Consider the following 13,526-nt stretch of genomic DNA (forward strand, 5'->3'; position numbering starts at 1 on the left):
TTGAAAATATTGATACAAAAAAAGATTTTATAATTTTACAAATATGTTACAATACTATTTGCTAATCACACTTATGGTACATTTCATTGGTACTATATTGTTGTTTTTCATAATATTTACTATTCTTATTGTCGTCCACGTGGATAGGATTTTGATTTTAAAAATAAATCTTTAAACTGTATCCCTGGTTTTCAGTGTTCTTGGGCATGCCTTTCCATGATAAAAAAGAGTTTGAGTTCTGCTAATTATCCCTATGATATATCAGGATTGGCAATTAACTGAAACTCATCTCACTCAAATGTTGCTCAGTGGGCTGCAGGTGTTTGCATTCTAGTTGGCTTTCTGCCTCAGGTTGGCACAGTGACAAAGTCCTTAGTGTCAAGGGTCTAGAAAGCCTATTTCTGGGTGGTGTTCTGAAGAAAATCCAGAAATTGTATCAGCCTGACCTCCCAACACACTCTCTCTTTTGGGAGGAGATTTCTAAACTCTCTGCATGGGAACCTGGTCTGGTCTCTCAGGCCAGATCCCAGTCTGAAAACTCGTATATGCTAACAACTGACAACATCCACGAAACATTCCTGTACATAAATATGTATCAAACAGACACCTACAGTCCCTAAATACTCACCCACCCGTCATTTCCAAGACCATGCAGCCTTGTAAAATGATCTACAGATGAGAATCCAATTTAAATGTGCACATAACTTTAATCGTTACAGCAAATCAATCTGTATAGCACTTTGACAGTTGTAGTAGCCAATCTCCTTTGGGGTCTATTGATTTAGTTGCACACCAGATGCTCCTTTTGGACCTTGTGGTAGACCCGCACCACACACCAGGAATCAATCCTCTATTGGCACTAACAGGTTCTCCAGCAATGCAACAATTTGGAGATATTGGAAATATTCCGATTGCGCTACCTTATATTCCTGCCCTAGCCAAGAGAAAGGGACAACCTCACCCGACTTCCACAAATCGCCTACCTTGGATATACCGATAAGATTCCACCGATTAAAACCCCTCGATCGAATCAACCTACGCAATTGCTCGCTGTACCAGAGTGGTGTAGCCAGCGTAATTTTCCCCTCCCACCCCAAACCTTTGTAAGCTGCCTTCCACCCCTGCACCGCATGTCCCGTTGGGACAGTCAGGGAGGTTTCAATGACAGTACATACAGAGCCCCTTCAAAGCTACCTCCCGGGAGGAGCCATCTGTTGATCTGAAAGGCTGGGTCACTCTGAGGTCTATACGTACATTGGTTAATCGCCGCGAGATGTGATGCCCAGTAGTACTTCCGTATGTCTGGGAGTCCGATGCCACCATTGAACCAACCCAGCGTAAGCCTGAGTGTCACGATACGGGGCGGTTTACCCTCCCACAACAAGTCCCGTATGATATAGTCTATTCCCTTGGGATGTATGTCGTTACAACGCACACTTTTACAACGCATGCAATTACAACGCATTTTTTACAACGCAACATCCACTACAACGCATTCCATTACAACGCAGGACACTACAACGCATTTTTAAAAACTACCTTTACAACGCATTCCATTATATCGCATACTACCTTTACAACGCATACCATTACAACGCATAATATTACATTGCATTTAAGGTAAGTATTGGATAGTATAGGGGTAAAAATTACTAATCTTACTCCAGGGGGTGCAACAGTAGGGCAAGTGTTGGATAGTATAGGGGTAAAAATTACTATTCTAACTCCAGGGGGTGCAACAGTAGGGCAAGTGTTGGATAGTATAGGGGTAAAAATTACTATTCTAACTCCAGGGGGTGCAACAGTAGGGTAAGTGTTGGATAGTATAGGGGTAAAAATTACTATTCTAGCTCCAGGGGGTGCAACAGTAGGGCAAGTGTTGGATAGTATAGGGGTAAAAATTACTATTCTAACTCCAGGGGGTGCAACAGTAGGGCAAGTGTTGGATAGTATAGGGGTAAAAATTACTATTCTAACTCCAGGGGGTGCAACAGTAGGGCAAGTGTTGGATAGTATAGGGGTAAAAATTACTATTCTAACTCCAGGGGGTGCAACAGTAGGGTAAGTGTTGGATAGTATAGGGGTAAAAATTACTATTCTAACTCCAGGGGGTGCAATAGTAGGGTAAGTGTTGGATAGTATAGGGGTAAAAATTACTATTCTAACTCCAGGGGGTGCAACAGTAGGGTAAGTGTTGGATAGTATAGGGGTAAAAATTACTATTCTAACTCCAGGGGGTGCAACAGTAGGGTAAGTGTTGGATAGTGTAGGGGTTTTAATGTAATATTATGCGTTGTAATAGTATGCGTTGTAAAGGTACTATGCGATGTAATGGAATGCGTTGTAAAGGTAGTTTTTAAAAATGCGTTGTAGTGTCCTGCGTTGTAATGGAATGCGTTGTAGTGGATGTTGCGTTGTAAAAAATGCGTTGTAAGTGTAGTGCGTTGTAAAAGTTGCGTTGTAAAGGTTGTATACCATTCCCTTAAAGTACGAGTGTGAAACGGAGTGCGGGGTATTATGGAGAGCATATAGGAACCTGGGAAGGGACATCATTTTGAACAGGGCAGCATGCCCCAAAAGAGAGAGCGAAAGCGATTTCCAGTGTAAGACGGCAGCTTTAAGACGCGTGAGAGGTGGCAGGAGATTGCTATCCAGACACTCATGATTGAAAGTAGAAAAATCATCCAAAGAAGACCTATTTTCAGTATTTTCATTTAAAAATAAATACAGACAGCAAAATAAATATTTTTTTGTCTATATTTATCTGTAAAAATCAGTAAAAACAGAATTCTGGGAGCCCTAATTATAATACACAATGTAAATGCATCCCTTCTTTGTCACTGAGAGCAGTGCTGAGTTCTCTGTGATCATAAATCCATTGTATCCAGAAAATACTAATCTTTTGTGTGATTGTTTTGTTATTACATATACCAAAGAACATTTGGCAGACACACTTCTAGCCTTGGAAAACTCCCAAGTGTATTTGCCATTAAGGGTGAAACTCGTGTTTGTTGTTACGTACCCGGAAAAGCCTTAAAACAACCGAAACCTGTCATAGACCCAATCGATCTCTGTATTGGAAATTCCCTGAGCATTATGAAAGACTTTTAAGAAATTGTATTAAACTATCACCTATGAATGAGTCCCTGATGAAGTCAAATGTAGGGACAAAATACGTGCCTGGACTAACAACTTGCATGTTTACAAATAAAGAGAAGCAAGAATAAAAGAATTGAAGACATCCTTGGCCTGGATGGTCTCCTTTAAGTTAATGATGGACTGAATGTGGACGTTTTTGTGACCACCATCACCCCCAAGAATACAATTTCTGGAGTACAATATACAGCGATTATTGGTTATTGGGAGTGCTTTCCCTTTACTTGTTTTCCTGAAAAACTACTGCAATGCACTTAATTAAAATATTACTATTCTACACCGGCAATATTTTTTCAAATTTACGGAATTGGAGGGTACTTTTTACCACCCAATCGAAATTTTAATTGAGTCTTAATTTAAAGGCCTATTCAGTCTTACGTTTATCAAGCACATCGGTTTACAAAGGTGCGCCCCTTCTCCTGCTATTACGGTAACATTTACGAGTTAACCAAATCCGTTTCCCTTTCCCAAAGTAGATCACAAAAAAACCAATAAGCAAACCGTGTCACTAAATACGGGTGACTGCCAAAATAGGTTCAGAACAATATAAAGGCCATAAACTGTGATAACACCATCCAACGGATGGCACATGGGTGAAAGAGTGGCAAAGACAAGGCCGGATCCTCGCAAAACTCCGCGCGCTATGACCGCACCTTTCACGAGACGGCGACGTGCAAAGCGTGTCAGTGCGTGGCAACCTTAAAGCGAGAATGATGGGGCGGGGCGGGCCGGTGCCGTACTGGTGGGCAGGCGCTGCAGCTCGTCAAATCTTTTAATCTGGGAGGGGCACGTACGCGGTAGGCGTGTTCTGCACGCGGGTGTGTGTTTATGGCTGAGATTAGCAGCGTGGACACAGAGGGTGAGATGTTGGCCTTGTTCTCGAAGGTGTTGTCTTTCCTCTGGCGCCGGGCTGAGGACGGCGCCAAGGCTTCGAACAGTGAGTAACCGAGGGGTGGCTGTAATGAACCAGGGAAAGTACTTGTAATGCTTAGGGGGAGGAACGCATGACAATATTAGGCCATGATGGTGGAAGAGTGGTGACGTAGTACCTTGGTCTGGAGTAGTGCGGTGTGGTATGAATATTTAACATATTGTTGTCATATTATATAATTATATCATTTATTTGGGTTGTGAATGCTGCACAGTGCTGTTGACGTTATCATGCCATATGCACCTGCAATCATTATGTGGTCCGTTTTGTATTGGGTTCTTAGTTTGCACCATGTTATATAGCTGCAAATTTTTCAGATTGCTTATGTGTGATACCTCCGGGTTGCTCGTGTTTCTATGTGTGACATTTTAGTGCTTTTGACACTTCATCATAAGTACACATAAGCAGTTATGAAACAGTGTGTGCAGTTTAACCCCATTTGTGCATTACGAGGCTCTAGAAACAGTTGCAGTGGAATTCAAGGAAGCTGCAGATTAAGTCTTCATGGCCCTGAGACTTCTTAACATGGCCCTGAGACTTCTTAACATGATGCAAGCTCTACATCAAGCCCTTGGAGATCTTAAACAGGATACCACAGCAAGGCAAAAGTTCAGTCCCTTCCACTGCCAGCAGTCAGAAGCAGCAGCTACGGGTCCACCCAGCAACACACAGCAAAGGAGGCAGCACACCTCCTGGCAGTTCTTCGTCTTGTTAAGGTCCTCTTAGTCCGGAAGTAATCCAAAGTTCTGGGGATTTAGGTCTAATACTTGTACCCCTTTTCCCCTTTGAAGTCTTTGTTCAGAAAGTCTCTCTTGTTCAGTAAAACCAGTTCTATCCTCCCTGGTCCAGCTTCACTACAGGGGGTAGAGACAGCATTGTGGAGAGCAACCACAATCTATTTTGGTGATAGTGATAACTGCTCCCACCACTCTAGCCCAGGATTGCCCATCCGCATATGCAGGGCACACCTCAGCTCCCTTTGTGTGGGTATCTGGCGTGAATGCAAAAACAACTTGTCAGTCTAAAACCAGACAATGAATCCACAAGCAGGCCGAGGCACACAGGATGGTTAAACAAGAAAGTGCCCACTTTATAAAAATTTGTGTACTGGAGGGTTGTGCCCTATCACTACCAGCCAGAATAGGCCCCTTCAATATGATTATATAACATAAGAATCTGGCTGCAACAGTTTGGAAAAGCTTTGTTTTGAAAGACCCAAGTAAAATTAATTCATTACCTTGGTCTGTGTATTTATTTCACATATAATTGTACAATTATTCACACATGCATTTATTATGATTGAAACTATGTCCTACAGGACAATTGTCCTCTTTTTCAATGAAGACCGTTGAAAACCACAAAAATTGTCAACAAATATATTAAAAAAAAACACGTGTAACTGGACATAGAAACATTTATGACATTGTGAAGAAATGAATCAGCACAAACAAATTACAAAACAATAACCTAATAGAAGTATTTTGAACACAATCACATTGATGAAAAACGTATTACACTACCAGTCTGACAAGATTAGAAACCAGAGTCCTCTGTTTTCTAATCTTGTCAGACTGGTAGTGTAATACCGTTTTCATCAATGTGATTGTGTACAAAACACTTCTATTAGGTTGTTATTATTTTGTAATTTGTTTGCGCTGATTCATTTCTTCACAGTGTCATAAATGTTTCTGTGTCTAGTTACACATTTTTATGAAAAAAAATTTTTTTTTTGTCAATTTTTGTGTTTTTCAAACGTCTTCATTGAAAAAGAGGACAATTGTCCTGTAGGACATATTTTCAATAATAACAAATTAATGTGTGAATAATCGTATAATTATATGTGAAATAAATACACAGACCAAGGTAATTAATTAATTTGACTTGAGTCTTTCAAAAGAAGCTTTTCTAAACTGTTGCAGACAGATTCTTATATTATATAATCACTTTATAAAATTGGCATTTTAACACACAATTATAATACTACCTTCACTAAAAGGTGTGCTATCACATTCTGAGTTCAGAGAGCCCAAACTCCAAATCTCTAGCTGTTCTCAATAGAAAGTTACACTTGTAAAATGGTTCAAGACAGCTCCGTTGATAGCCTATGGGAGAGCTAGTCCTTGCAATAGTGAAAAGCAAAATACTTAGTATTTCCCTATCAGGACATGTAAAACACACCAGCACATGTCCTACCTTTCACCTACCCAACTTCCTGCCGATGGGGGTATCATAGGCCTACCTTAAGGGTGCCTTACATGTAGGAAAAGGGAAGATTAGGTCCTAGCAAGTGCACTTGCCAGGTTGACATGGCAGTTAAAAGCTGCATATGCAGACACTGCAATGGCAGGTCTGAGAAACATTTGAAAGGCTACTGGTGTGGGTGGCACCATCAGTATTGCAGGCCCAATAGTAGCATTTGATTTACAGGCCCTGGGCACACACTTTACTAGGGACTTACCAGTAAATCAAATATGCCAATCATAACCATAATATACACTGGGAGCACTTGCACTTTGGCACTGAAAAGCAGTGGGAAAGCGCCCAAACCAACAAAAATGTAATCCAGCAAACAGTCATAAAATACAGGAGATGAGGCAAAAAGAGGGGAAACCACGCCAAGGACGCCAGTTTTAACACATATACATGGGATGTTGGCTAAGAAGCCAGAACTTCTGAAAATGTGTTGCAGGTCAGTTGCCTCATTACACCTTTTGCTCAATGAGGGTGATTGGGATGAGGAGAGTATAGAGCATGTGACATATTTTTGAGTTTTTGGAGAACTGGAGGGATATTAAAGTAAAACACCAGCTTTCAAAGTGGGGTTATGGAAGTTGCTGGTTTGTCATTAGATGTTACAGCTTCTACCACAGACAGTCTGTGTGGCCTGTTATGGAGACTTTTAAAAACTGATTTTTCCATATAGGTACACATAACAATCTGTACTAATCCAAACTGTGGTCTTTTTACACCAACCTCAGGAGCTGGCACAGTAAACACTTTAGGTTGTTTTTGGTTTTGTCACTTATATTGTACAGATTAATTTATTTCAGCATGTGTTTCTGTTGCTTGGACATGATTTATCTTAAATAAATCAAAAGACAAGCGGCATTTGGCAAAATGTGGACAAGCTGGTTTAACGACAGTGACCATCTGAAGAAAGTCTCTCGTACAAAGTTTCGGCAGACAATATATACATTTCGTGAAGTACAATAAATTCTGCTTTCTTGAAAAAGCATCTCATTTGTAAATTGACAAGTTTGGGCATCTGATAAGGTCACAGATGGCTCTCGACCTGGTTGAGAGCTAGTGTGAGCCAGTGTGTATGCGTCCAGATGTCTGTTGTGGTGAGTGCGTGATCACTACTTGTAGTGTGCATGTCGTGTCCTGTTTGGCTGAGAGATCCTATCTACATGTGGCATCTAGCTTTGTGGTTATATTGGTGGAGGCATGTGCTTTGGCCAAACATGTTTTATTGGGGCCAATTTTCTCTGACCTATTTGTGGTGCAACTATCTATCTGTCGGATCGATCAGGGTTTTCCCTAGGTGAACGTTTGTTTCTAGGCTATTTGAGACCCCACCTGTGACCTGTCACTTGATAGGTGTGGGTTGGGGGTCCCAGTACCTGTCTGACCACATATCTAATCAATCAATCAATCAATCAATCAAAACATTTATATAGTGCACTACTCACCCGGAGGATCTCAAGGCGCTGGGGATGGGGGGGTCCGCTACTGTTCGAACAGCCAGGTCTTGAGCTGCTCCCTGAAGGCGAGGTGGTCCTGGGTCAGGCGGAGGTGGATCGGGAGGGAATTCCAAGTCTTGGCGGCCAGGTAGGAGAAGGACCTTCCTCCTGTTGTGGTTCTTCGGATGCGGGGGACGGTGGCGAGGGCGTGGCTGGTCGACCGAAGCTGGCGGATGGGAGTGTAGAAGTTGAGGCGGCTGTTGAGGTATCTTGGGCCTTGGTTGTGTAGGGCTTTGTGAGCGTGGGTGAGGAGACGGAAGGTGATTCTCTTGTTGACCGGGAGCCAGACTCTGGGTTGATGGGGAGATACTACCTTGGGTGAATCCGACAGCAATGGTACAAGTTCATTAGAACATCTGAAAATAATATGGCAGTCATTGATATCATTTTTACCGACGTTCTCAACGTCATGCATACAGTTATCACAGCGTACATCAACATTGTCTTTACTGATTTTGAGATAGTTAATCGTGTCTAGATCATGGTGTACATCTATATTGTCTATACTGGTAACAACATTGTTATGCGAGAATGGATTATGGCATACATTGACATTGTCACTGCCAGTATCGACATAGTTGTGCAGGCATAGATTATGGCGTACATTGCTGTTTTTTTATTTTTAAATGGGTATTGACATTGTTTTGCGGACATAGGTTATGGCATATGTTGACATTGCATTTATTGGTATTGCCGTTGTCGGGCCTGCACTTATCATGGCATTCAGTGACCTCGTATTCATCCATTTAAACATTCCCCCTCTAGTTGAATTTTTAACTACTCTATCCTCCTCCTATGTTATGACTGTTATATTATTCAAGACTGTGTTTGTTACTCTTTCCCTAGCTATGTGCATACTACCTAATGTGAGAACTGCTTTTTTTCAACAGGAAACCCCCACTTGTAGGAAATCACACAACAGAAGTGCAAAAATTGGGATTAATGACATGAATAGTTTTGACACCCATAGGAGATCCATGAAAAGATACTATGCAACCAGTCCTGCTGCGGGATACCTCTCTCCTTCTACAAGTTGGCTTGCAGATGATGCAGTTCTTGGATGGCAAGAGCTAATGTCCCATTGTCCATATAATTTCCGGGGATAAACAGGAAGCACCAATCTTGGCACACACCCCAGCCTCCATCGTGGTCATCAAGTCCAACATGTAGCAATGTTGCATCACCATAAGGCAGATGGCTCTCAGTTCTTCCTTAATAGCGTTTAGTCTGAGCTCAGTATCATTTTTCATCTTCAGCAACTCCCACCTGGTTATTTGTAACCAGTGGGCATTTGCTTTTGTTTGCATGGTGAAGTAGGATATTTACCCGCCTGTGTTTAATTGAGTTTCTGTGAACATTCTAAATTCTTATGGAATGTCCTTGCACAGAGCCCAGCCAAAATATTCAGCAGTTCTTCTCCTTCGAGCCTGATGCAATAGATTTGTTTTCTTCTGTTACGGATGTTGAGACACCTTAGATCTTCTCTTGGGTTGACAAGCGTTGAGGTGTGTATGGTCACCAGGGTGCAGAGGCCGCGCCATTCGGGGACGCGCTGGGTGTTGGCAAGGTCACCGCATTGCCAATATATATCCATCAACGTGGAGGTGCCCCATTCCAGGTCCAGTATGTGCATTATCACACCACAGTTTTTGTTTCTTCCCAACAGTATGGTTCCTTTGCCTCTGAAACACAGAGAGTACAGTGTAAGTTTCCGTTCAATTAGGGGTTTCCCCTTCGCCTACAATCATGTGCACCTATTAATCTCAATATCCCAGATTTCCTGGCATGGAGTGTCTATGCTAGCATTGGGCCCTCTAGTATGGGACTCCTTTCCCCCAGTGTGATCGAGCTGAGCAGCCCTGCACTGGATTTCCATGTCTGAAGTCCACTTGTCATTAAAGAAGATGGCTCCAAAGATGTTGGGGGCCTCCCTGGGACTACAGACGGAGGCGGGAGCGGATGTATTTGTGCACTGGTTATGTGGTCTTGCTACTTCTTGGAAGCTCTTTCCTAGGACGTCCTGGGGCCAAGCAGTGTCCTCCCCTACAGTGCCCCTTCTGCGTATCCTGTCTACCTCGGTTTATATGTTACTATGTTTGGTAAAAAGGTACAGTGTTGTGGGGTTAGTCTCATACTGGGTGATGTTTACTATTGCCCTACGAGGTTCTACTCTATTGGGTTGAATCTTGGCCCTGATCCTACATGGGTACAGATGGACGAGGCATTTTGCTTTTTCAGGGGCTGTTATCTCCTGGGATAAGTAAACCTGTCTGCGCCTACAGCGTGATGTGTTAGTGAACATATGTAGCATGATCTGCTCGTAGTTTCAGTGCCTATGGCGGTCATATGTTGGTACCAGGTGTTGTGTAGGAGTGCGCTGTGTAGTGCTTGAGGAATGCTAGCGTTTGGTTCAGTATAGGTGTACATGAGGTGAAAGAAGTTCACAAGCATGTGTTGCAAGAATGTAGAAGTAGAGTTCATGAGATTAAATGTATGTCAAGCTCCGGAGGGGCTTGAGAGCACCAAAATAGAACATATACTAAACATTTGTAAGGTGTAGGATCGTCTTCGGGAGAGACATCTGTCATCTGGGTGTCCAGAGGTGTCTTGCCTTGGTGCAGTACCAAAAATGTCCCTTAAAAAGTGGTTGCAAAAGTCAATTTGTAGTCTGTGTTACTTGAGCGATTGGCCTTATGAAAGTCCTTCTCTAAGCTTTGATCGAAGGGATGGCGGACCCTGGCAGTGATGGGGCACTTTCCTCTCGATCGCAGATCTGTAGGATAAGAGCTGTGCGTTGTAGGGTAGTTTGGAAAAAAATACATCATTAGGCAGTTGTTTGGAAAATTCCTGTGTTAACATTTTACGGATACACTCAATGGTTGTATTGTGAATTAATATTTTCCTAGAGGGGTGCTGGAAGTAGGTGGTACGATTTGTGGGGAATAGTGAAATTTAAACTGTTTCGGGGGGGGGGGGGGGGGGTACTAGGATTTTAGGCAAATGGTATGTTTTAAACTGTTTTAATGTGGTTTGTAATTTGGGTTCCCCCTTCTCCTTGCTAGGGCCCTGCAGAGAAATGGCTGGCTTGTGTTTGTCTACTGCGCTTTTCAATGAGAGTTGGGGGGTCTCCTTGTGGACTTTAGTGTGCTCGATCTTATTTGGGTAACGCTGAAAGACTAATTTTTCCTATGCACTAGGATCGTCTGAATTTGATTTACTTGGAGTTTTGAGGACCGCGTTTGCCCACTGCCTGTTTGAGGAATCCGGTTCCCGATGCCAGAGCATTCTTCTTGTTTTGGAAATGAAGGAAGGCCTCCACTTAATGGTAAACCCTGAGGCAGGCAAGACTTTAAAAATCTGCCCAAAGTTGGATTTGGGTGATCTGTCCTGGGTCCATGTATTTATACACCAGCTGGGGGCCTGCCCTGCTCCCTCATCAGACTGTCCTCCCACCGGGGATGTGGTCAGCCAACCCCGCTAGGGGTGACGAACAGTAGTAGGAGCCCCGGCCCCCTGTGGGAATGCAGATGGCGAACTCTGGTGTGAATTCCCGGTAGCAAAGAACAAGGTGGACAGACCCACTAATGAATCCACATACCAGGATGACTCGGTGTTATACACTGGAACATGGAGAAACCAATAGGTTTGTAAGAAGAACCCTCACCCACTAACCTAGTTGGTGGCATGCTTCATCATTGGGTTCCCGGCTGGGCTGCCGCGTGCAACCTAGCTGTGCTGCGACACCTGAATTACAGAGCAGCGGGTTTGGTTTTTGGGTGTGATGGGTACTTGAAGTGGTGATTTAAAAAATGTCTCTGGATACCCCACTGATAGTGTTTATTCCCGGTGTCCTAGGATACAGTTAAAAACCGAGCGGGGATATTGTGAAGATGAAAATTGGTCTTCGTTATCCCCATTAGCTGGTCGACATGTTTCAGCCTCGACTGAAATAATGAGTCTTTCTTCAGGACCATAGAGAAGTGAAATGTGATGTGGCAAAAGAGAATGCGGCCACCTGAATTTTTCAGCACACTCACTAAGGTGTGCTTTGCATGCAGTGGTGTAGCCGTGCTTATGGACCCCACCGTCTGGTAAAAATCTGGAAGACAAAGCACAACATAAAGGACATACAAAACATTTATAGAAACATCATTGTGACTGTCGCTTGGTAGTTACCTTATCCGGTTTATGGTTTTCTGCTTGTGACTATATTCAAGTGCAATCAGTGAGTCAGACTCAGGATTCATTAAAAACATCATTCACACATGGACATGCAACATACACATGGTTTATGCAGATTCATGCATAGTGATTAGTGCAGGCATACATGTCTCATAGTGAATGATTGAACACATGCTGGCTTTGACCCATGATTTGTGGTTGATGTTTAAGTCATAGATTGCTGTCTATTTCTCCCGTTACTCTGAATGATGTAATGGCAATAAGCGGTAGAAAAGACCTAGGATTACTGGTCGGGAAAGAGTTTTGCCTAATGACGTGTTGATACGTAATTGATACATGTGTGATAAATGCACACTACATATCGTAAGCAGAAAAATGGCAAGAGGTGGAGTGATGTCTTGCACCAGCTATGTGAATTAAGTAGCTGTTTTGAATCCCGGAGGGGACGGCCTCCTGTAGTCACACACTGTGGAGAAAAATGCAGCACATAAGACATCAAGTGAGGACAGAGCCCAAAAGAAAATGGGCTGTGTGTGGCTTGACCCGGCCCGCGTACAGAGAAGAGAGTTACTTTGTCAAGGCTATCCGCCCGCCTTCGTTACCTATTCTGGTCCTGACGGGTTCCCGATGGTGACTGAAGGCGGCGGCTCCCATGCTTAAACGATTTCCGGCAGTGGCCGGGGGCGTTCCTGCGTGTGATGATGTGGCCACGTAATGTGTGATGCGTGACGTCTGATGACGTTGGCTATGCTCATGTGAAACACTAGAGCGTTGACTTGCTTCTCTAGTTCAAAAAGTGGAAGTGATATTTGGTCTAACACACGTGTATATTTATTTACTGCTTGTTTGGGCTTCAAATTCCCAGTATCCATAGTGTTTTATGGCCCACACACCTGTTGCGGATGGAGGTAAGTAAATGTCCCTGCGCAGTGGTGTGAGGGAGATACATCCTGTTGGGGGCAACTTGGTACTATGTGTTCGTGGTTTGCAATTGTGTAAAGGCGTTGCCTCCCCAGACAGTTACCCCTCCCCTCCCTGATGTGGCTGTGGCCCGGTGTTTGTTGGGCTTGGCTCCCTGCCTGCTGCGGTGACTGTTGCCATGTGCTCGGCCAGCTGCCCAGTCCCTGCTGTGGCGGGGTACCGATTGCCTGATTTCTCTGTGGCTGGAAGCTGCAACAATGTTGCTCAGGGCTTGATTTTATCTCTGGGGTTACTTTTGCTCTTAAAACAGCTTGAATTTGCACTGACTCGACGTGTGGTATGCTTTTTAAAGTACCAATGTTACATTGCTTGAATTTGCACTGACCCGACGTATTTTATGTTTTTTAAATACCAACGTTCCATTGCTTGAATCTGCACTGATTGACGTACTTTATGCTTTTAAAATACCTACAATTCCTGCTAAACTGACTGTGTTGGAGCGCTCTAGGCTCCCCAGCTGCTTCCTGGTTACACCCATCAGGGGCGGCCATCACGGTGGGCGAGGGGAGAAGCCCAGGGTGCTCCCGGACATT

At 43.5% G+C, this 13,526-nt stretch overlaps 1 protein-coding gene across 2 annotated transcripts in view; it reads left to right on the forward strand.

Moving 5' to 3' along the window:
• The first annotated feature begins 3,977 nt into the window (after nt 1-3,977).
• Nucleotides 3,978-13,526, forward strand: part of MOV10L1 (Mov10 like RNA helicase 1) — a 772,466-nt gene continuing 762,917 nt past the window's right edge. For both annotated transcript variants that reach the window (XM_085650694.1, XM_085650695.1), the window contains exon 1: nt 3,978-4,093. In XM_085650694.1, coding sequence (XP_085506820.1) covers nt 3,985-4,093 — 109 coding nt within the window. In that variant the 5' untranslated portion in view covers nt 3,978-3,984. The remainder of the gene's footprint in view (nt 4,094-13,526) is intronic.

The sequence above is a fragment of the Triturus cristatus genome, chromosome 4_1 (assembly GCF_964204655.1).
Source record: "Triturus cristatus chromosome 4_1, aTriCri1.1, whole genome shotgun sequence".
Classification (NCBI taxonomy): domain Eukaryota; kingdom Metazoa; phylum Chordata; class Amphibia; order Caudata; family Salamandridae; genus Triturus; species Triturus cristatus.